Raw genomic sequence first — 25360 nt, forward strand, 5'->3', positions numbered from 1 at the left:
ATGGTACATAACATCGGAGCGAAAGGGGGTGAGTCTTTTGAGAGAAAAGGAAGAGTTTTACAGACGACGCACAAGCAGAGTAAGCAGGTACAGCTCCACGACATCCCCAGAGTTGGCTGATGTTTCGTGTAAGACTCGCCATGCTCGATTAGAAATACCCCCTTCTACTGGAAAGGGTTTTTGTCGTTGGCTAGTACCAAATTCTTCCGCTAAGATCCAAAGGAGAGGGGAGCCCTTGTTGGACATCACCAACACTAGGAAACGTAAAGCTTTCAGGAATATTTCACGACACGAAAGCCGAATATCGCGGTGTGATGTAAATGGAATATCAGTGATAGTGTGTGGATTGCTACTGAGGATGACAAGATGGCGTCCTTACGGCTTTCTTTGTTTAGTCTGGTAAGCAAAACGAGATGTTCGTGAATCATTTTATCTATTTCCCCTGGTTTTCATCAAGGATTAATCTATAACTACCATGAACTCTTAAGTACATTTCTGAACCTTGTTCCTGAATTTTAAAAATAAACAACGAAAAATAAGCAAAACTCATAATAATAATGTCTGCGGACCCATTAGAATGATACGACATGCATTGAGTTAGCTCTTGGACTGTCTGCATTACTAACCATTGATTTAACGAGAGACATGAACAATTTAAACTCCTTGACTTCGAGATCATGGTAATCCCCATTGGTATGATAACGGGCGTGTTTTCGTGGTTTGCTGTTTGTTGTTTTAAAGAAAAGAAGAGAGAGAAAATGTGATATTATCAACCAACTTGCCTGGTTCCTTGTAAGCAATATGTTACCTTGTTAACTAAGGTTTAAACCATCTACAAGGGAAAGTGTGGAAGGAGGTATGATACTGAATATTCGACGTGTTTTTCAGTTTTCTAACATTTAACAAACAACCATGACAACTGCACTAAAGGATTGAATTCCTGAATAAAGAAAAAGAAAGTGTAATGAAACAAACTTTGCTAGCATTTACAACTTAGTTATTCAACATTATCATTTTGCAAGGCAAATTCCCAACGTGGAACTGGATTCAATATACATGGAAAGTTCACAATGATAACCATAGTCAACCAACGCCTCGTTTTTATACCGATGAATGGAAACTCGTTTGTTCTCGTGTTCGTCGAACTTATGTGAGTTTGTTTCCACTTTTCTCTCCCCATCGATAGATTTTGTCCTTCATCTCATGTTTTCAGTCCAACTGTGTGAGAGGTGAGTTAAAACCTGCCAACCTTGGGTGAATTTGTGCCGGGTTTAACACTACTTTATACACTGTAAAAACATCGGTGTTAGATTTAACACCATAGGTGTTAAATCTAACACCGATCAAGCTTCAATAGAGGACCACACCCACAGGTGTAGAAAATGTATTGTGACGGTGTTAAAAAGTGTTCACCTGGCACTTCGTGGTGTTAATTTGACACCGTGGCTGGTGATATTTTTGACACTGAACTAGAGTTAATTCAATAATGACACCGCATGGTGTTGATTTGATATTGGCGGGTGTTAATTTCAATAATATAACACCCGTCCATCTTCAATAGGAGACCACACCAACTGGTGTTACTGTGGTGTAAATGTGTTTACACATTTTTTTCAAAAATAAAGTACTTTATCGGAAATTCTTTATCGTCTTGTTGAAGTTCAAAATTAACAAGAAGTGCAGTAACTAAGAAACTATTCAAAAACAATTTTATATTTTGAAATGACACCCGGAGGTGTTAATCTAACACCATGAATGGGCACCGGAAATTTAACACCAGCTCGGTGTTTCATATTTAACACCGGACTTTTTGCAGTGTAGCAGTTAGTTCAAAAGACGCAAAAAGCAGTTAGTTCAAAAAGACGCAAAGGTGTATAATTAGTGGTTTATGCTGCAGCAACATCAGTGTAATTTCTAACCTGACAGGTTAGAACACTCTTTATTTACAGATTATGAATGTTAATCCGCTTGCTGTGATATACCTTAATACTACGCTTTGGTCTGTATTCCAATGTGCATTTTATTCCATGTATTGCACATTATTTTCTTGTTTGTTTGTTTGTTTGTTTTTAGTATTTGTGTCAAAACTACGTCATTTTTACCGGTAAATCCCGGGATCTGGTTTAAAAAAGACAGTGATACATATGAATTTCTCCCTTTTGAAAATAATAATTGTCGATGTGTTGTTGGCGTCTTACGTGAAATTCGTACATGTTCTTCAGAATTGCTTTCTTGTTTTTATTTTACTCCAACCATTTGCTTTATTTTGTTCGTTTCAAGGAAAGAATTTAAATGAATGAAAAAAAAAAATAACATGAAACTTGAAATGAGACCGAAAGTGTCCATTAGTATCGTTTCATGATGATATTTTGATATGATATACCCCGCATATGTCTGGCGTACATAAATTTCATATTGAGAATGTTATTTAGTGTAATGTGAATAGGGCGTCTCTATGAATCGTAATTCCGTTTCCTGATTCATTGATAATGATAGTAAATTAATGGCAGAAACATTAGGCCCTATATGCAACACTGATGTACTCGTCAAGAACAAAGATTGATGAAACACTTGGCCGGGCTAGGGTGTCAGAACAATTGGGAGACTGTTCTCTAGAAATCCATAAAAACGTTGTGAACCCGCAGTTACACAGTCACTGTGGTAGCTATATAGGCATTTACGTGCATTTCATCATGAACACATTTTCCTTAATATTTGCCAGTGTAATCAATCGTACTTCTTGCATGGTTTCGTACAAAAGTGAGAGGAAAAAGGGGTGCAAATTTCGAGACTTCGAGATACGTTTCACGCTTCCAAAATGGCAGCCGTGGTCTAAACTTAGTTGGCACATGCGAAATCAATAATGCCTTTCATTGGCACGTTGGCACCTTGGGCTAGAGGTCCCTGACAGGGCTTGTCAACAAAAGTCTCACTCTGGAAGGACAAAAGAATTGATCGATCGGGACGTGCAGAAAACATTTGGGGAATAAAATCATCAATAAGTGACGACAACTTGCGAAATGCCTTCAGTCAGCGCCATTTTGAAAGGATCCCTGGTGTGGCCTGTTCTACTTTTTACGTCATGAAATATTCTATGCATTTTCTTATCATTCTTTCGTGTCATATCATTACATTTTTTTCTTTTGTTTTTAAAATCTCTCAGAAGCATAAGACATTTTGAAGAATGAGAAATACATGCCTTTGAAGAAGTGAGTTTATAAGTAGAGAAAGTAAAAACAGTATCGTCGAAGCACACATTTTGTCACGTCTTACGGTTGGATACGTGACCAATGAATCATGGTGATCATGGTCAATATTAGTTTCAGAGCAAACAAGCAAAAACAGTGATATCGAAGATTCGCTATTCAAAGACCGATCTTTACCCGGTTTCAAAGTAGGGCAAATATAACAATTGAGACAAACTTGTGTTATAATTATGTCACTCATTGCCTTCGTCACCATAAAATAGCTTTACAATGGGGGAAATTCCTTTATTTGTTGTATAAAACCATCACATCAAAGCAACAACAACAACAACAACAACAACAACAACAACAACAACAACAACAGCAACAACAACAACAACAGGAATAGAAAGCTACAGATTTGCAATACGCCATGGTCTCCTGTATCACCAATATTCCTTATGATGCGAGAGTAACGCTTCGCATTCGATTCAAGGAGTACCGGCGTACTGCTTTAGCATTGTTCCATTGTCGTTCGCCTTTACTAGCTGCCAAAGTTGTCTAAATTCGAGATTTAAACCATAATTGAAATCATTTCTATATTTTGTTTGTTTGTTCTGATTCTTATTTCAGGGGAAACCACTATTTCCGTCACCCTACCGAGTCAGTATACTACCGAGGAGTTCACCCAACAAACGACGACACTATCCGATGGCAACTCATCAGCAGGTATGGTTTGATGACTACATCCATCTTTGTAAGATTTAAAGCTTTGAAATGAATGATAACAATAGTAATACTGATTGCAATTGTAACCCACTACGTGCAAATGCTACTAAGACAGAAAATTTCCAGCTGTATCAGTAAAGAAACTCTGTTTGCATTCTTATGGTTTAAGATTGCATTTATAGCGGCATGATGAGATTTCATTTGTGGATTCTGGTAATTAGTCTCTCATATTTTGGTTATTGTCTAATGTTTCATAAATAACTGGACATCATCATATCCATATACAAAATTTTGTGAACCTTTTCTATTCCTAGTCGACGGCGGATGGGGCGATTGGGGCGAATGGCACACCTGTACGCACACCTGTGCTGGGGGACTGACGGTCCGCTTTAGACGGTGTAACAACCCGCCGCCATCCAATGGCGGAGCCAACTGTACCGGCTTTGAGATGGAGCAGGGATCGTGTAACAACGACCCGTGTCCAGGTAGTTAAACAGATGTACATGTAGATAGTTTTTTTTTTTTCTGATATTCTTTTTTATACTCACCAACAGAATCTTAAAGGGGCAAACATACATGACATAGGACCACTTAAGGTGAAACACAAAAGAAGATGGTCTTAAGGAGGGTTTTCATCGCAGATCATTGTATTTTCTGTTTTATGATTACAGTTAATGCATAATGAGATTACATCAGAGCAGTAAAAACAAACAAACAAACAAACAATAAAACCCAACAGCAACAACAGTCTTCGTTCTTGGACGTGTTTGGAATCAGTGCTAAAGAATGATCTGTCATTGATTGCTCGTTTTCATGCAGCAAAACCACAGTATCTTCTTGCTTCTTCGGTTCTTGTTAGAAAAGAAACATGACCATGCAATTCAAGGGTAATCGCATTCCATTTATTTCATTCGTAGGCCTACATCATCACCAATATCAGTGCCTTGCTCATAGCACTTTCAAATCTGTGCATATATCCCTGGTACATGATAAAAACTGAAACATCGGAACGAGACAAAGTTCTTATATGAATTGTGAATGAAAACAGAATGAGCCAAAAAGAGTCTATTAAAACATTTGCTTCTATGCCGTTCCCCGCCTTGGACCAGTTGATGGGGCTTGGTCCGACTACTCCGACTGGAGCGCCTGTTCCGTGACGTGCGGTGGAGGAACGCAGACTAGGACCAGGTCCTGTTCCGACCCAGCTCCGGCCTACGGTGGGGCCAACTGTACCGGAGAGACCGAACAGACGCAGAGTTGCGGAGACGCGATATGTCCAAGTGAGTCCAGGGGTCACTCTCGGAAAATTCAGTGGCCATCGGACAAGTTATCGGGATTCGAACCCGAGACCTCCGGATGCTAGCCCGGTACTCTACCGGCTGAGTTAATGTTAAAACTTGGAACCTTTGAATTTGTCTAGTGCGAAAGACTAAATACTTTTCTTTTCCTTTCCGTCACTGTCCGTGAACCAGCCTCTTTGTCGGGAAAATAACTTTAGCCAAACAATCATTACTCTTTAGAATAGATCTTTTTCTTTCATCAAACTGTGAAAAACATGGCAACGTTCGTATACGACATTCAAAAGTGTAGTTGTAACATTGTATTGAAAAAGTGAAGGGTTGGCGCAGTCTGAGCGATATATTTGCCAAAATGCATTCTAAGTTAAGACTAAAAGAAAGAAAGCAATCTACCATTTACTTCGATGAGCTAATTTTGCTCAACTTTCTTTTGCATTTATGTTTATAGTCCATGGAAATTGGGGTCCTTGGGGAGCCTACACGGCGTGTAACACGGCTTGCGAGAAGTACCGGTATCGGTCGTGCAACAACCCAGCCCCGCAGTTCGGCGGGAATGACTGTGTGGGTGACGATACCTACGTGTCAGGATGTAGCATCCTAGATTGCCCTGGTGAGTTCATCAAATTGGTACTTGTTGCGCAATACAAATTCTTTAACAGAATCCGTAACTCAATTTCTTAAGAAGAGTACATGAGATAAAGATATTACACAGAGAGAGTGAGAGAGAGAGAGAGAGAGAGAGAGAGAGAGAGAGAGAGAGAGGGGAGACAGAACGTTTAACGATGTTAGGTTGATAAGGAGAGAAAACAGGTATATCTGCTAATGAGATGGTTCGTCCTTCTTCCATGTCTTTCCGAAATTATTCATTTGAAACAAGAAATTAAGACAAGATTCTGCCGTTCATGATAATAATTGTGTAAGTCACTATTCACTAGGGTACTTTAACAAGGTTTCAAGTGAAACTGACGGTGAAAATCATGGTCAAGTTTCTGGTTGGGACAGAAGGACATAAGAAATGTCAGTGTGGCAAATTACTTATTGGCTTCAGACCGGAAAAAAGTATGTGATTGACATCAATTTCCAGTGGTTGGTCAGTGGCGAAAATCAAAATGTATTCATGGTATAAACGTTCTGACCTATGACCTACGATGGTCTTTGTTTGTAATATCGGCTTTCCCGGGCTCGAATCGATACAAAGTGCGCTGGAGCAGTGTTTACATTGCATCTATCGATCCGTGCCTTCTAACCTGTGTCTGGATGAATGTAGCCAGCAAAATTTAGGGCAATTGGAATTTTCCCCAAAAGTAACTGTTTTGCATTCAGTGAATGCGTTCATTTATATACAAGTACTACCTCGTAAAGATTATAGGAGCGTGATAATCTTGAAATGTTTGATATTACATAATTATTACTTTTCTGTGCCAACATACAGACCAATCGCGTCTTTGATCTATATTATTTAGAATTTACAAGGAAAAAAGGGAAGAATTGCGAAGTAGCGTTCCAAGCTGTTTTTGCAATATTAATAGCCACAAGCTCTTATCAGGGTTAGAACATATTCCGAAGAGTATCTATAGTGTTAGAATAAAACTCAATTACAATCATACTAGACAAAGAAATCATGATGGTTAAACAGTGATTCAGGGTGATAACACTTACTCCATGCTCATGAAACCTATCATATTAAGCCCCTGTGTCTTAAGAAATGATTATTTCCATTCATTCCCATTCCTTTCTAAACCATGCAGTTGATGGTCAGTGGAGTGAGTGGAATATTATTTCCTGCGATGAAACATGTCGCGGGGAGAAGACACGAACGTGCGACAACCCGCCTCCCTTGCGCGGCGGGGCCGACTGCCCCGGCTCTGACTACGAAGCCTACGGGGATTGTACGGGATTCAAGTGTGTACAGAACGGTGAGTGTGAAATAAGCTCGAAAGTTATTTAACCCTTTCTGTGCGACAAACTAAGACAGTGTGCATACAACTGTCTACACCGACAATCGGCAATCAACATTTTATTTCATTTAATTTCATTTATTTCATTCTTTCTTTTTTAAATCAGGAGATTAAAAAATTATTCATGCATACCGGCAAAATACAAAATTATGTTTGGAGAAAAACAAAGAATTGAGAGGTCCACTGAAAAGCATGCTTGCAAATTATGAATTTAAATTCTCAAAGCGCAAAATAGGGTTAATGATAATGTCTGTCTGTCTGTCTGCCTGTCTGTCTCTATCTCTGTCTTTTTTTCGTATTATTATCTATTTGATTGATCTTACATAATGATGTTCCCATTTTTACGATTTTAAATAATCTACTTAATTAAAGATAATTACTATGATAATCATTATCATCATTATCATTACTATTATTATCATTATCATTATTATTAATATCTTCAGCATCATCACTGTTATCATTCAATGTTATTTTATAAAAATAGGACGGTTTTAAGATGTTGACATGTTTATTGGCCATGTCCATGTATTCTCTGCTTGGCGTCTATAGGGGCGTGGTCTGACTGGACCGAGTGGTCGTCATGCAGCAAAACGTGTGGGCGTGGCGTGGAAACCCGCATAAGGACGTGCACCAATCCTCGGCCGAAGAACGGTGGGAAGGAGTGTCCTGTGGAAGACCATTCCTCCGAAGAGAAGCAGTGTTTCTCGCACACGTGTCCAGGTATACGATTTCTATCGTCTGTAGATTTAAATCGCTCATTGATTAAGCGATAATTTATAATTACAAGAACTGGTGCTTTGGCAAAATATCTTTTCTTCATGATAGTTAGCAGATAGCAAAATAGCATGATATTTCAGAGTACTGAACACAAAATTTAATGGCATTTTTTATTGTACTTTATACTTTGTCTCAATCATTAGCGGAATATACATCATAGAACGAATTCATCATTGTGAGTTAGGTGTAAACATCCCACCAAAAAGCAACAAACAAACAAACAATCAAACAAACCAAACAAACAAAACGTACATTATCAAACTCAGACAACGGCCACAACCTGTTACATTGATCACTGATCCGCTGGTACCCATTGCTCATCCCGCCCGCAGTGCCTCCCGATTACGTGCGTCACGTGACCAGGAAGCAGCGAAACGTGGACTACGCCCTAATCCTGTCCATCATCTTCGGTATCCTGGGCGTGTTCACCATCATCCTCATCATTGGGCTCCTCATTAGGAAGTATCAGCTGAACCGGAAGAAGAAGAAGCTCTTGGTAAGAAGGGTCACGGCACTCACTGCAGAAAAAAAAAATAAAGAAGGAATTTGTTGGAGATCAGGAGATGTGTATTAGAAATGACTGTATTTCATTTGTAATATAAATTACTTTGAATTTGTATTTGAAATCTACCTTAATCTCCCCTCATATACGCATTGTCCTCTGTCGCATGAGAGATATAGAATGTCTGTCTATATTTAATCTAGCGCTGATAGCGTAAGTGCAAAGGATCGTCTGAGTTTTTCTTCTGTCATATTCAACGGTTCGCCGCTTGAAAAGAGAAAGTGTTGAGGAGAAACGAAGAAGTGTACACGTCATTGTTTATAGGATGAAGTTAATAGTAAAAAAAAAACTACAAACGAACAATAAGATGAGGCCAGATATCTTATTTACCGGCATTTCATTTTTTCCAATGACGTTATGAAGCAGACAACAGGCAGAACAAAAATATCACTACTTGCAAATTTTCAGTGAGCAAAATTTTCAGCATAATTATGTGCCGTTAACTTTTACCTATATCTTAAAAGCTCCCCAATATTGTCTGCTCCTGACTTCAAAAATATATATCGCCATTTTTCAAAAGGAAGAGCTCCTAAATTGCACCACCATTTCTCCACTTTGTGACAAATTTGGAAATTCAATGGTTCACTTCACCTGTCATCCCAGTAAAGCTGCAGCTTACAGTGAGAGCTGCCCTATAGGGTTTAGGCCTACCTCATAAAGTATCAAGTATCATAATAACAAATATCGCATAATCTTAACTTAGCATATAAAATAATAACAACTATCAAACTCGTTGATATACATGCAATGTGTACTCGAATAGTGATTTTTAGAACAATGGCCAACTCCCTGTGTTCTCTGTTCTCGTTTGCATTGTACAGGAGGAACGAGAAAAGGATAAACTGTACAAGGAGGCAGCAGAGATGAGCATTATACCGGTAAGACACGCGAACCATCTTCCTGCATGTTTCTAGCGAGATTGTCAATTTCCAAAATGTTGAAAATTTTCCATGTTGAAAAAGTTCCTGCAATACACGAGAGTATATTCTTTTCAATGATGTTTAAGTCAATAATGACATAACGAAAATAGTGCTTGCATGTCTAAAGATTCATACTAGTCAAAATGGACGCATACATCCGTAACCTGGTCCATTACTAATGTATGACGATTGGGAAGACCATTATCGAACACACGACATCTGTATGAAAACCAAAGAGAGTCATTCATCGACAATTTTAATTTAAAGTAAGTATGCAGTAAGGTTGTCAATGCGAAAGAATTGTAGTATTTTAATTAGTAGAGGTCATTACAAGTTATGATTTGTCATATTGTTCTTTCCCTTGCATTCTTTTCTTTTGTTATTTACTTGTCAATTGCAATATGCGATATTATCTCTCAATTCATGTATTTCATATTTTCATATTGTGGTATTAGTAATCTTAATGTTCTGGAGCCCATGGAAGACCAGCGATGTCACGTTGGCATCGCTGAATATGGGTTATCCAGCTGTTGTCTTTTATACGGAAAACAAAATCAATCAATCATCGTCATTATTTTCCATTCTGTGTTTTTCATAGGAGGGCAAGAGGAGTGCTGCGGAGAAACAGCGCCGCCAACAGCTGAAGGCGAAGCTGAAGAAGAATGGGCGTGTCGACGAGGATTATCCGCTCCTTGGAGAGTTCGGCGTAAGTTTCGTCACCGTGGCAACAACTTCCATTTCTTTAAACTTATCAAATCTCCTTTTTAATTTCAATGTTTGTTGACATAGTGTCTGTAGTCTAGAGAACATTGCAGATAGAATAATATAAAAATATTGTGAAATGGCAATAATGAATCATGAAAAATCGTCAGTTAGCATGCATACAGATATGAAAGAAAAAATACTAGTAGGTGTTTTTCCAGTGGGTACGTTTACATAGTCATTAACATAATAACAAAATCATTGCAGATATCATAAGTTGTGCGCAGATACTCAGCCTTGTCATCTTGCAGAGATTGTTAACAGATATTCCTTGATATTTTGTAGGCGATGTAGTGCTTGGAATAAAGATTCCTATTGTGGTTGTTAAAGTAAAAGAAAAAAAAAACCTTTATTGATAGTGATCATACTGAATTTTGACGTCATGACCAACGCTGTGTCACGTAATCAACCATAACTCTGAACTTAAAACAAATCTCTAAATTATTCATGATGTCGGCCCACTTAACGAAGCATTGTACTCAATACACTCATGGGTTGTTGTCATTATACATTATTTACGTTCTGGGTCAAATATGAACATGGGAAATCAAAATAAAGTTGCCGCTTACGTATATACCCTCTTTAACAGCTTGACGACTTGCTGAACAGTAGGCCAGGAACCGCCGACTCTAGGCCAGGATCGTCTTTGTCACGTCCTGGTACTGCGAGACCGCGCAGTGCTAGACCAGGCACTGCGGCATCGAGACCTGGAACGGCTGCATCGAGACCTGGCACTGCTATAGACAGACCAGGAACCGCTAGAGCCAGACCGGGTTCGTCAACCTCGAGACCGCGCACTCCCAGCTCTCCTCCGCCGCCGGCCTCCGGGGAAGGTTCAGCGACCGTGCCGCTGGTGAAGGTGAGAATGGCTCTTTTAAGTCTTGAATACGAAGATAAGAGTTACTCTTCTGTAAGAAAAACACGTAAATCTTCAGATGTCAACTTCCAGTACTCATGCTCTTTTTTGTCCTTCATGCAACGTCCTCAACACTTTAAAACAGAGCAAATTCAAGAGTCAGAGGAAACTGTTGTTTGTTTTTTCAATGCACAGTGCATGATTTCTGAAGAAAATCATCAGTCATTAACAATGATTCAAATGATTACAGCAATGATAACTGCGGGAATATCTTTGAATCATAAGCAATAGAAATCATACAGATGACGATGATGATAATGATGAAAATGATAGTAATGATGATAACAAAAACACTGATAATGATTCTTGTAGGCCTAATATATAACAAGAGAAGAAGAGGGGAGAAGAAAGAAGAAGAACAAAATGAAGGAAAAATATAAACAACGATAGGCCTACAATAACGCCCAGTACGCCCTGTTGCCCAGGATGCAGTATTAATTTTATCCAGACTCCCTTGTAAATGATTTTTGATTTTGACTTTATTTTCCCATGTCATAGATCGACGAGCCAGCGGGGCAGCCCGGCGGGCCGAAGAAAGCCAGAAATCGTCGCCCGAAACCCCAGAAGAATGTTCGGCTGGTTACGGCCAGCATCGAGCGGGAGGACTCGGGCTCCTTCGGACTTCGGGCCGAACCGACAGACGAACAGCGCGTTGCCACGCCGGTCATGATGCAGCACCTGATGCAGGTATCGATCAGGGAAATTCGATCCAGTTCTCCATTATCGATTCACTGATATCGATGGATGCTTGAAATAACTCGTGTAGATAACAGTTTTAATGCCATATTTTTGGGGTGACGACATCGTTATGCAGGATGTGTACAAAATGAATCCTCCTTGTGTCAGCTTCATGTAGCGGCAAATTCCCGGACCGCTTTTTGTGATATAATGCAGACAGTGTTTCTATTCTTAATTACTTTCTTATCATTCCGGTAAGAAACAGGCAGATAGACTCTTAGACGGGTATGGCCAAATGGTAGGCAGACAGATATACGAAGATATGTTAATTTAGACAGATAGATACATAAGTATTTTCGATTATGGTAGAAGTGGACAGGTATAGCGAGGAGGCAATGGACAACATTGGGGACCGCGCATGGTTTTAAGTCTATGTTCGTTTTGTGGAAAGATTTTCAAGACGGAACCCTCGGAAAGTCATGAAATTTGCTTTTTTTTTTTCTAATGGACTAACAAACTTATGGAAGGATAGACTTTAGAAATGACGCCACAGATACAGATTACTTTCATTACATTGATAAATTGAGTGGATTGACAGACTCCGAAATAGATTAAGAGAGAAAAAAAGTATGGATAAAGAATAATCATGATAATGACATTCTGAACAAGAAGACATAAAAGAGCTATATTCAGCTTACACACCAGATTTAGAGTATATTCAGAATGATGTCGATTTGGTGTTTTATCTCTTTCTACAGCTTGACGCGCAGCTAAAGGAGATGGCTGGACACCAGGCGTCACAGAACACCGGGGGAGCTACGGGAGGGCCAGCACCAGCGTTCGCTGGGCTGACTGATATCCTCGGGGAACCCATTACTGCTGTTATGCAAGGTATAGCTGTTTTCATTGCTATATATGTAACACTTATAAAAATAGGAGTTTTTCCTGAATTCGATCACTCTTTTTATTCTATTCAAAACAAAAGTTTTTCCTGACTACCTGAAGATTTGCTGAGACCCCTTTGACATACTGTAACAACAACTTGATGCTTAGCAAAGATAGATTACTGGCAAGTGTAGTGTACAAATAGCAGTTATATTCGACAAGTGATTGCAGTAGTTCGTATCAAGATAGTCAGGGGAGAAATAATCATACCACATTAATAACTGATACATGCTTTTAAACAAGAGTGCTATACTCATGCACAAATGTTTTACTACATCGTAGTGTGATGACGATTATATTATATTATATTATATTATATTATATTATATTATATTATATTATATTATATTGTATTATATTATATTATATTGTATTATATTATATTATGCATTTTCCAGGAGGTGAGAGAGGTAGAGAATATAAACAGATATATAATAGATAGACTGTTAGATACAGAGAGAGAGTGTGGCTAGAGAAGTAAATGAAGTATGAACGTTATGTCTGATGAATCTCAGTCAGCAAATCATTTTTAGCACTTGAACGGCAAAAACAAAAAATGTTTATCACCAAACTCATCTTTTCCTCAGTAACGCTTCTAAATATGAAGCTTTTAGATATGAAGATGCTTCTTAATATGAAGATCAATACATAGTGTAGTAATTATGATCTCGTCCGTAGCTTGCATCGTCGAAAATGCAATGTCATGTTTCTTACCATATCCAATCCAGGTAAAGCAGCCGACGCTAAGGCGAAACCACAGATGCCTGCCCGACAAGGAAGTAAGTAATATCAATACATTTTGTTATACATTTTCAAATATATTTTTGAAGCTTTTTTCTTTGTTTGTTTATGATAGTTATATCGTGTGAGTGTGACTACAAAAAAAAATACATGCCATTAAAGTGAGACAATACCAGCAATAGCAACTGAGTAGACCTGCCTCCAAAGCTAATCAAGAATTCAATTAACCGCGTATTAATATTGAGGTTTATCAAGGCATTAGTCTTTGGAGTGAAACGCCACTAATATTGATAAGTAATATTTTGGCCTGATAAACCTCCCTATGACCCCCAAGGAAAACGGACAAAAAAGAATGAATAATCAAACCTCGAAGTGGTTAGCAGTAATGAATTCAGTTAAGTGCACAAAACGCCTTCATGAACTTTGATGAATTAGAAACAAACAACTCTTCATGTTTAATTTTTTTTTAGCAGAAAGCGTTGAAGCCAAGAATGCCAAGGCGCCTGCCCAACAACCCGCAGCTAAAGCCGGAGGCATCACGATGTCTCAGGCCACAGCGGGCAAGAAACCTGCCCATGGACCAGCCCAAGCGCAACAAAAACCGCCTCAACAAGGGGCGGCGGCAGCAACCGGTGCGGCGGGCGGCATGAACTTGCAGCAAGCTTTGGGCGGGAAAGGAGCCAAACCTGCCGTGCAACAAAGCCAACAGCAGAAGGCGCCAAACGCAACGGGAGGAATGACTCTTCAACAAGCTACAGCTGGAAAGGTACATCAATATTTTTGCTGAAAAATGTGTGGCAATATCAATTAAATCAACAGAATCTCCAATATCATCAGATCATAAAAAAAGTCTTCCTCTATCGACTCTTTTATATTGAGATGTAATTCCCTCAGTTCTATTTAGTTTAGTTCAGTTCATTTTCTTTAATCACGGCAATTTGCTTCAGCAAAGCTGTTTTTCGGCAAATCCTTGAACAACACACACAACACACACACACACACACACTCACAAATCCATACAAACTGCATACAATGATAGAGTAAACGACACAACTCAACGAAAACAAACATAAACAATAAAAAGTACAATCAAGAAAAAAAAAGAAATGTATAGGCTACCATTAAACAAGATAAAAAAATGATAACTTTGGAGCAGCTTGAAACTAGCAGAGAAATATTAAGAATTTGGTTATTGCATTAATGAAGCTCTTTTTCTTTTCTTACCGATTTGCAGGGTGGTGCCAAAGCAGCCAGCGGACAACCAACCGGAGGCATGACTCTACAGCAAGCCGTAGCAGGGAAGACGGCAGGCAAGCCGCAAGGGGTGCAACAACCCAACCAAGCACCTCAACAAGCCGCCACAAAACCGCAAGGCCAACCTCAACCGCCAAAGGGCAGTGGCATGACCATGGCACAAGCTACCGGCGGTAAGAAAGCGGTTCAACCGCAGCCTCCGCAGAAGGGCGGAATAACCATGGAGCAGGCGACAGCGGGTAAAAAGCCGGTTCAACCGCAGCTACCAGCCCGCGGTGGAATGACCATGGAGCAGGCAACTGGCGGTAAAAAAGCGGTCCAACCGCAGCCGCCTCCGACCGGTGGGATGACATTTGAGCAAGCGACAGGAGGCAAGAAAACAGCGGCACCCCAGCAACCTCAAGCTCCCCAGCGTGGCGGCGGCATGACGATGGCGCAAGCGACCGGCGGGAAAACCGCGGCACAGCCGCAACCCCCGCAACGTGGCGGCATGACATTGGAGCAGGCAACAGGTGGGAAACTCGCAGTCACCAAGCAGGCACCTCCGCGACAGCAAGGTGGCGTAACCATGCAACAAGCGATGAACGGAAAGTCAGGACCAAAACCAGGTTAGTATATTATTCGTCAATTGCACCAGCATGTTTCATATCAGTATTTGTATTAACTCATTATTTCGTCATGGAGGTGTACTTAATAGGGCATATTAAATTTTTGTAAAAATGAGGTTCTTTGCATAATTACCAGAGATTATCATTGCATTGAATATTTCACTGTGTCAATGTGTCGGATAATTTGAAGGTGGCACCAAATACACTCACATGGTTTGATGGCACACAGAATGAACTTCTTCTTTTTTTTCAAAGACACTGGTGTCCGGCAATTTTTCAGTTGATATCTCTTTTGAGTTTCGTGAATAATCCAGTCGAGCGGTGATGTAACCAACTCTTATGATGAGAGGATTCATTAACAGTAGTTTCAAAGTGAGTTCAAAATAAGTAACATGGTAATGTTTTACCGTAAGAATTGAGATGCGCATGAATGTACCAAGCGGATCGTGCTCTGTCAGATATAGACTAATGCATCACGAAATCCTGTTTAACATCGAACACGGATTTTAGCATGAATAGTATAACCCAGTTCTAATGTTAGTTTGTTCGGAATTTAACAGGAGAAAAAACACCCCAACAAATGTGTCGTCCATAATCATAATAATGTCGACAGGGGAAAGGAATGTTGCCTTTAACAAGTCGTTGATGAAAATCCCACTACCCCCCCCCCCCCCCCCCCCCCCACCTGCCCACCACAGCCGCTGCCGTTGCACCTACAGCTCAGCAAGCTCCAGGGGCAAAGCAGCGGAGAGAGTCGGAGCCAGAATCGGGTGCCAAGCCGGCTGCGGGCGCTCCTGCTGCCAAGAGACAGTCTGTAGCAGCTTTGCCGAGACAGGTACGGAAATTATGGTTGATAACATAATAGTGACATAATAACATACATGTAGTGATTGTTGAACTCAAAAAGATAATTAACGAGACAGAATTTGAATTCTCCACCATGAACACACGATTCGCGACACCACACATTCTGTCTATGCACGGAAGCAAAAAACAACAACAACAAAACAAAACAAAAACAAAAACAAACAGCAACAACAACAACAACAACAACAACAAGACACAGACAAAAAACCAACAGTTTTAAAGGATAAATGTCATGCCACTTAATTGGAATAAAGACTTCGAAAGAGATTCTTCAATTCATACATTACCTTCAGTGCTGTCATAGCGTACATTCACTGATATTAGTAACGAGAGCTGCATACGGAGAGAAGTATTATTGATGCCTTGATATTTACTGATGATGAAACAGTGGACTCCCGTTATAACGAAGTCCTAGGGACCGGCAGTTTTCTTTCGTTATATCGAAATTTCGTTAAAACCGAACCAATAAACAGTAAAAGGAACATAGAGCGGATAATGTTGCGATCTGAAATTTTACTTCGTTGTAACCGGAATTTCGTTATAACCATGCTCGTCACGCTCGTTATAACGGGAGTGCACTGTATTGCTGATGATACAATGACAAAGAAGATGGTGATGACGATAATGATAGTGAATCGACAATGATTATGATGGTAATGGTGATGACGACGTCGATGGTGACGATGTGATAATAGTGGAAACGATGATAGCGGTAATGATCATGATGGTGGTGACGATGACAAAGACGATAATGGTCATGATGAGGAAGAGAGTGATCATGTTGTTTATTCTAAAAACAGATCCTTCATTGCTTGTCTCATTTGGCACATGTTTAGTGTAGTTACGGATGTTGGATGTGACCTGATAGTGAGTGTAACAAAATAATGGTTGCAGACTCAACGCAGGGGATAGCAGTGAGAATGAAGATGCTGGTCGGTGGTGGTGATGATGATGATAATGGTGATGATGATGGTGATGAAGATGACGATAATGATGATGATAATGATGATGATGATGATGATAATGGTGATGATGATGGTGATGAAGATGACGATGATGATAATGATGATGATGAGGATAATGATGATGATGATAGTGATGATGAGTCGGATTCAAACCTTTCTTAACAAAAAGACGATATGTTCTACGGGATGGTGGGGTGGTGAGATGGTGGAGGTAGTAATGATATTGGTGATGATGATGCTTTTAGCGATGATTATGATGACAACCAACATCATGTCTGCCATCATTGTCAATGAAAGTCATCCCCCCGTTTTATTCTCCATCACAGAAAAGCGACCTGGATGAATTCAACGAGAACTTCTACGAGCTGCCTCGAGAAAGTATTCAGCTGGCCAACGAGATCTCCCAAGGGACGTACGGCTCTGTCCACCGGGCCAGAGCTTCGTCAGTGCCGGGCAAAGATGGACCGATGGCAGCCGTGGTCAAAGTTCTCAATCGTAAGGACTTCTCCCTGTCTTTCAGATTTCTTTCTTTCCTCATTTTACCTCCATTTATACCAACATTGTTCACCGGAAATAAAATCATGGGATCTATTCTCCTACCAATTATTTTGTTTGTTTTTTAACGTCTTTCATCTTTGGGTGATGGTACAATACAATCAGGGAGGTGGCCGTCAACCCAGGACAGTCTAAAACTAATTTGACAATGCACAGAGGGTTAGACTGAATTTTGAAGAGAAAGAAGATGATGATGATGAAGGAAGAGCAGAAGAAATAGCGGAATAAAAGAAGAACGAAAAAGAAAGAAAGAAAGATGGGAATATCCTTACATTCTAAATTCACAGATTCCAGTATTAATTTGTTGTTGTTGTTGTTATACTTGGATTACACAATCTGGATTTTTTGTTTGATTTGAGGTTATTTCTTTCATTATTTTTATTTTGTAAGTTGATAGATTAAGTACAATGTTCAATTTACGCAAGAAATACCTTGCAACATTTTTTTTACCTTTTGCCTTGCATTCATATTATTCTCTCTCTTTTTTAAATATCCTTTTCCTTTGGTGAATCAGGTAACGTGACAGCTATGAGCAAGGCAGCCTTCCTAAAAGAACTAGAAGCCATGAAGAGACTTCGCGCTCACCCGAACGTCGTGTCCTTCCTCGGCTGCTGCACTTCCTCAGGTATTACTTCCGGGTCATGAAAAATAAAGGACGCTCGCGACGTTGTGTGCGAGACATTGCTTTTCCTTCCCATGTTGTAGAGTGGACTCATTCTCAGTTACCCTCGCTGAGAGCTGGCCGTCGTTGATTACCTCATACTGGCTTTGCTAAAAATGTCAGAATGGATTAGCTGCTTCCTCTAAAGACGGACTGTCTTAATCATTATAGATAGCTATATTGGCTGCATAAAATGCGGGCCGTTTACTTTAGTTTTGGGAGACATAAAAGCGACTCTCATTGGACGAAAAACTTTTTGAACAAACCCTTCATTAAAAAAAAAAACAAATCGCAGTGGACCTTTTTTTTTGGGGGGGGGGGGATGCGTCTTTCTAATTAGTCAAACTTGTTGACTTTTTGACACTGTCTCAATAATTATAGAATCCTATGTGCTTATTGTCATCTAGGACCTACAGGTGATACTTGGAATCCCAGGTATATATTATGACGAGGTCTGTTATTACTTATGTTTGATTTCACCTCATTGATACTTTCTTCTGTTGTAGATCCATACTACATGGTTCTAGAGTACGCCGCAAAGGGTCCACTCCAAGTATTCCTCCGCCGGAACCGACCGGGCGTGGCCGGGGCTAAACCGCCCCCTCCCGTCATCTTCCTGCGCTTCGCAGTGCACGTGGCCAAAGGCATGGCCTTCCTCGCCTCTGAACGGGTACGGACCAAGATGGCTCGGGAGATTTGCCCTTGTCAAAATTGCTTCAGAAGTAATCTTTTGAGACTTGCAACCTTATGTGATTGTGATGCTTTGACCACCTCTCACAAACTACGACAAAGAATCCCAAGAATCAAAGTTCACTCAAAACGATTGGCTTTGCAATGACAAAGGATTAGATTCTATACTTAATGGGGTAATGGTTTAGTGATTTCCCAGAGGAGCTACAGAGGAAGAAAGTGTTAACCTTTGGGGACACAGTGGCCTAGCGAATAAGACTCTTGACTTTCATTTGGAGTGCTTAGGATCGAATCCTGTCAAGTGCCTACGTCCTTGGACAAGATGTTTTTATTCACGATGTCCCTCTCGACCCAGGTGTACAAATGGGATACTTGCAATGCTAGGGTAGTAATAATGGCAGGGCCCTCTAGTAGAGCAGTGGTAACACTGAAGAGGCCACCTTGGATAAAGAAGACATTGTTATTATCATTAGTACTACTTTAATTAGCCTTAATCGTCAATTGATATCAAATCGAGCTTAGGCAAAATGCCTGTCCAATATGTCCCTAATTATTCTGTTTTTTGCATACATTGTTGGACATTTTTTCCCAGGAAATACAATCATACCGAAGAGAATTCTCCTCGACCAAAATGATCCTATCATCGATATCATAACCCCTGTACAGATCTTCCTTTTATGCCTTTTTTCTGCTTTTTTTGTTTCATTTTTGTTAAATAAATTTCATTATTATCTAAACTAAAGAAATGAAAATGAAACAGAAATCTTTCTTCGTTTAGCCATACTATCTGTGCCGCAAGGATTCACTTGCTGTAACCATGGTAACACCATTCACATGATGACATCTCTCCATCACTCCATCATTTTGTATCATTCCTGATCCAGGTCATCCATGGCGACTTGACAACGCGCAACATCCTCCTCAACGAGCGACTGATCGCCAAGGTGTCAAACGTCAGCCGCGTTCGCAACGTTGTCGAGAACATCGCAGAGGTACTAATCATTGACCCTATGCCCTTTGAATCTATTCAACTTAACCCCTCCTATATCGAACATGAAAATATATTTGCTATTTTGAAGTTCAAATGATTTTTTTTTTTGAATTACCAGTGATTTTAGGCAGCAGAGGATGATTTGTGGAGCAACATTATTGAAACTATCATATGATGTACTTTAATATTACGAACTATTCATCATATATTATTGAATAAGTAGTTGTGGTCGGTGATAAAATTAAAACCGGAGGATCTCCCTGTCATACCATGCCTACACTTTCGATTAGTTGCTCCCTGCATATCATGGAAGTTGATATAATCATACTTAAAACTACTCATTTATTCACAGCTATGTTACAATGTCAGGACAGGTGGGACAATCATTAAGGCTTTTTTATTGGTTCAAGTGGAGAGTGAAAAACAAAACAAAACACCCCTTTCAAAAAAGTCAATGTTTGAACAGTTGATTGGTTTATGTGTAATAAAACTTCCAAAAGAAAATGTCTGTACAAAACTGTAAAACATAGTGTCGGTATATACAAAATAAAATACAGTTTAAGAATTCGCATTTGTGTTTATAACCACATTCAGAGCAAATTCATAATTATGTATGACCATAGTTCTTAGGATTCCTCCGTATTTTACACCCAAAAATCACAAGGAAAGAAAAAAATGTGATCTTTATTTTTTCTGCGATCGGCCTGTATACCAGTATTTGCCAGTCGTCAGTCGACGTTTTCGTTTTGTTTTTAAATCTGAGAAGATGGCTGGGTTGCCATTAGATGTACTATCTATGTACTTCCGAGGATAGTTTTGTCAGAATATAAAGATAACATTCAATCATTTCATCTGGTGTGCAACCTTTTCAGGGTCGACTCGGAGTAAGATGGATGAGTCCTGAGTCGATCTGTGCTAGCGTTTACACTCCAATGAGCGACGTCTGGTCCTTTGGAGTTCTACTGTGGGAGCTGGTCTGCTTCGGTGCGTACTATTATCTGTAGTGTCTCGGCGAAAGGCTATTGTGACTATTTTGTGTAAATGATATGCAAATGTATGCTGACACCAGGCAGCAGGTCAAAAAGCACGTTGCAGACAGATAAAATATGCGTTGAATGAGGATTCAAGGGAGTTTTCGATAATGGATAAGAGTAGTGAGAAACATAAGAACCAGAATAGGCCTACCTGTGGTGACTTTGTCATTAAATTTATTAGAATTGACCCAATCAAGACATAATGCTGTGTGAATGAACAATAATTATTTTGCAATAACCCTACATATATCCTGCTAGGAAGAACACTGTGTCCCACACTGTGTTCACAATGTGTTTACATAGTCTGCCACGTGAGAACTTCAAATTCATGAAATTCTTCCGTCGAGTTAAGTCGATATAGGGCAATTAGTTAATCAGTTGAAATAGTATTATTCTGTTTGACACTGTGAATTGATGATTCACAACACAATGTTAAACACTCGAATTCTAGCAGTGTGAAAATATTTCTCAGTGTGTTCCCAACGTGTTCACACTGTGATTCACACTTTTGAACACTGTGTTCTTTCCAGCAGGGGTATACTCACATACTCACACACATAATAATCATTTTGATTTTAGGTCCAATTTATCAATGACGTTTTCATTTGTTTGATACGACAGGTGCCACGCCTTACCCCGGTCTGACGTCACGGGAGATCAAATCCAAAATCCAAGTCGGCTATCGCATGGACAAGCCTCCCCAGTGTTCCGACGAACTGTGAGTTTATGGTTTCTTTTTCTCTCAGTTATTCTTCAGTTATTCTACTTCCACAGGGACAATTCAAAATGAAAATCGGCCTTATACACCATAGCATATACGCTTGAGTTTGTTTGTCCGGTAAGCCCTTGTATTTTGACGTCAACATGACGTGAATAAGTAGGAAGCATTGCTAAGCCTGGCAGGGTGGAAAGGCATACCACCAATGCATGCACGTATGATGAAGTGCCTTTTTTCATTGGCGCACAAAGAGTTAATACTCGACGTCCGAAATCACCCAAACTTCCGCTGGACCCCTGAATACCTAGTTTGTTCCAGCAACTTTATCTAAGATGTGCACCTTGTCTGGTAAGAGTATTCGACCTTATTTCATAATAATAGGGACAGTGACTGAACCTACTTTTTCTAACCTCTTTCTAGTACGTTTACGATTGTCGAACTACGTTTATAGTCACCTGACTTTACAAAAAATAGTTCAACAGAGCGATGACGATATCTCACCGACTTTTCCGATATCTTTGACAGAGAAGTGATCCGAATTCGATTTTCATTGATAGAAAGCTTTCGAGTGAACAGCCACGGGACCATGAAATGGCTTTGAGTCCCACTAGAACGACAATGCAATGAGAATTACCTATCTTGCCTGGGGGCACAAATGCTGCAGCGCTAAGGTGTTCGAACCACGGACATCGTGCTTGAGTACCCGTGGTCTTGTTCACAAAAGCTACAACGTATACAGCTCCGTCCTCCTGTAATCAGTTTGCTATCTCAGCCACAAGCGTAATGTCTAATTCTCGGTATCGCCAATACCAGTCTCACCTCCCTGCCAATACCTAGGTGCCGTGTGTAGAGCAGCGTTTTAGATGCATTATGGGATAGCTCAGGGGACAACCTTGCCCCGGTTTTGGATGCATGTGCACTCAAGGTCACGTTCCGTCTGTATTCAGGGGTATTTTTTTTTTTGAAGACTTCTTCGCTTTCCAGTTATATGACCAGCACATATTGAAGCCTTGCATTAGTGAAGTATGACTCTAATGACCGCAAATCAGTACAATTTTGAAATTTTAAACTCTTTTTTTTTTATTCTAAGCGAAGAAAAAAGCAGCAACGAAAGAAAAGCATTATGAAAATTACATTGAATTGCGTGGAAGACACGCGCAAGACAACTGGAAGCGACAATGGCACCGAGGAATCCCACAGTGCATCTGTGACAGGACTTTTTTTTAGCATGCGCAAAAGTTTTCTGCGCATTGACAATACCGAGAAATAAACCGCTGTCTGTGTTATTTTTCTGTCCAGATATTCCATCATGAGGAGCTGTTGGCATGAGGAACCAAGGAAGAGACCCTCATTCAAGACTCTTGTCCTCCTCCTGGAAAAGATCGCGGCAGAAAAGAAGGTTAGAAATCTTTGAAAGTGGATTCGAACATTTTGAAAGCTTAATTCTTACACCAACATATCAGCAAGCAGCAATAAACTAAACAGAAAAGGATTTTCCCATAATTTGTCTCAAGATCCTCTCTTTATCTCAATTGTATTCAATATATTAACCCGTTACCTGCGAGATTCTATAATTCCCATCAGTTAATACACGGTCTAAAATAAAACTTTATTTTCTCTTTTTTCAACAGAATGTGCAAAGAAATTTATAAAATTTGACATGCATTTTATCTAATGATACAAAGGTAGATAAGAATAAAACTTGTTCATGTCTATGATCAGTAAAAGAAGAAGCATCTCTTTCCTTGTCTCCTTCATTTATCTTCTCTTTATCCATCTTTCAATCTCTCTCTCTTTCTTTCTTTATTTCTTTCTCACAAATTGCACTCTCTTTCAAATGAAAACCCGACTAAAATGTGTCGCATTATCGACGAAGTTCTGCTTTGCAAGTGAATCTGTAGTGATACCAGTAAAACAGATTCATAAGAGTTATGAGATCTAGAACAAGGATTACTTGAAGAGCTAAGATATTTAAGCATTTTATTATTTTTTGGTTTCGTTTTTCACCCCAGGAAATAATTGACGTGAGCCAGTACGACAACAAGAAATATGAAGATCTTAACGACAGGCGCCCTCACACGCCCGGTTCGGTGTCAGGGTAAACCAAGAACAAATCGCGATCAGTGTACCGTAGTGCTGATGAAACCAACATAAAACGTGACTACCAACTTACACAACCTTGGAGTACCTTAGCTTCTTTAGATACGAAATGAAATATAGGAAAAGAAAATTAGCATAACCTTTCAAAACTCCATTACTGAATGGAATGGTTGGAAAATACAAACAGCCTTTAGAGGATCTTGTACAATTATTCATGGACCCATAAGGGGAAGTCAATTAAAGCATTTGTACTTTTTAAGGTTAGCAAGTATCTTTATTTTTCCTTTGCTTCGCGCTACACCAGTTTTGTAATTAATAATGTGCTACACGTGTGAAATGACGTCACAGGACGAAAACTAGAAACAGAAACAGTCAGATTTCGTCGTCAGGATGTGGTAGTCTGCAGTTTGATCAATTTGGTGTAGAATACAATCTATTCAAAGTGTAGTCAGCATAACATACATGCAGGCTAATAATCACAACCTGCAGGTTCTCCATCACCTTTAAAGTCTAAACATTGCATCAAAAACTGCTGACCTCGACAAATATAGCATAAAAAGTAATCATGTGTACTGTTTTTCATTACCTCAGTCCGGTTTCTTAATTCGATTCTACCAGCAATAACATGCCCCTTCTGTTGACACTGTTGAACTGGTTCTTTAAAAGCATCGTTAGCGATCGCGAGTTGATCTTTATCCCCCAATTATCTGTAGTTTGAGGCCTAAAACAAACACATTAAGTGGGCGTCGTGTCAGGCGAGCTGTCTTAAAATGTATTCAGCTGGGAACAAAATGACAGTTGTGGTTGTTTAAGAGTGATATTATACGATGAATCTATAAAAAAAAAAAGAGTAATACGAAAGATTCTAATTTGCCAAGTGTGATGTTAATATATTTATGGCTGTACAGTGTGCTTAGCAACACGAAGTGTAAATGAAATCGAGATCTTTTATGAGAATCCGTTTAACGACAGTGAGGTAAGCCGCTGGATAATGTACTATGTAAATATAACTGTGCCAAGAGTTGAACAATAAGAATGCTGTAAAAAGTCTATCAAAGTAGGTTATGTAAGGCGTACTTTAATCGGATCAGAGCTGACAAATTTACGATATAGCCAAGATTTAATGGCAATCCCGAATTATACATTCGCCAATGTTTTCTTGTAATGCCTTTATATCATGCCCATGTAAAATCTAACAATACCATCTATCATAACACGCCATGTAAATATAATATATTATATCAATACGCTCATAATGTGCTGTAGCATATCTAGATCCAGAAAACATTGTTTACTCAAAATTGAAAAGATATTATGTACAACATGGAAATTACGGTAGCTTGATTGATTCTAGAATTTGACGACCAGAATTTGTTTTGTGACTTTTACTTTCATGTTATTCATAAATTATTTTACATGTATTAATGTTTACAAGCCTGTGTA

General features: G+C 39.5%; 1 protein-coding gene across 1 annotated transcript; it reads left to right on the top strand.

Annotated features, from left to right (window-relative positions):
• LOC139736799 (uncharacterized) lies at positions 1–23919 on the top strand. Its single transcript, XM_071647463.1, has 26 exons — positions 1–111; positions 1187–1229; positions 3819–3914; positions 4229–4399; positions 5024–5194; positions 5661–5822; positions 6961–7128; positions 7723–7893; positions 8283–8446; positions 9334–9390; positions 10031–10138; positions 10784–11053; positions 11609–11797; positions 12547–12679; positions 13462–13512; positions 13948–14240; positions 14709–15336; positions 16056–16171; positions 17495–17663; positions 18238–18348; positions 18891–19054; positions 19959–20066; positions 20938–21049; positions 21721–21817; positions 23117–23199; positions 23819–23919. The coding sequence occupies exons 1-26, from the start codon at positions 1–3 to the stop codon at positions 23917–23919; spliced, it is 4047 nt and encodes a 1348-aa protein (XP_071503564.1).
• The last annotated feature ends 1441 nt before the right edge of the window (positions 23920–25360 follow it).

The sequence above is a fragment of the Diadema antillarum genome, unplaced genomic scaffold, assembly GCF_040938485.1.
Source record: "Diadema antillarum isolate AM-2024a unplaced genomic scaffold, OU_Dant_1.0 seq00000663_RagTag, whole genome shotgun sequence".
Lineage (NCBI taxonomy): Eukaryota > Metazoa > Echinodermata > Echinoidea > Diadematoida > Diadematidae > Diadema > Diadema antillarum.

Coding starts and splice junctions, on each gene's coding strand:
- LOC139736799 (XM_071647463.1), top strand. CDS start 1: ATGGTACATAACATCGGAGCGAAAGGGGGTGAGTCTTTTGAGAGAAAA. Junction 15,337..16,055: donor AAAGTCAGGACCAAAACCAG/GTTAGTATATTA, acceptor TTGCACCTACAG/CTCAGCAAGCTCCAGGGGCA. Junction 19,055..19,958: donor CCTTCCTCGCCTCTGAACGG/GTACGGACCAAG, acceptor TTCCTGATCCAG/GTCATCCATGGCGACTTGAC.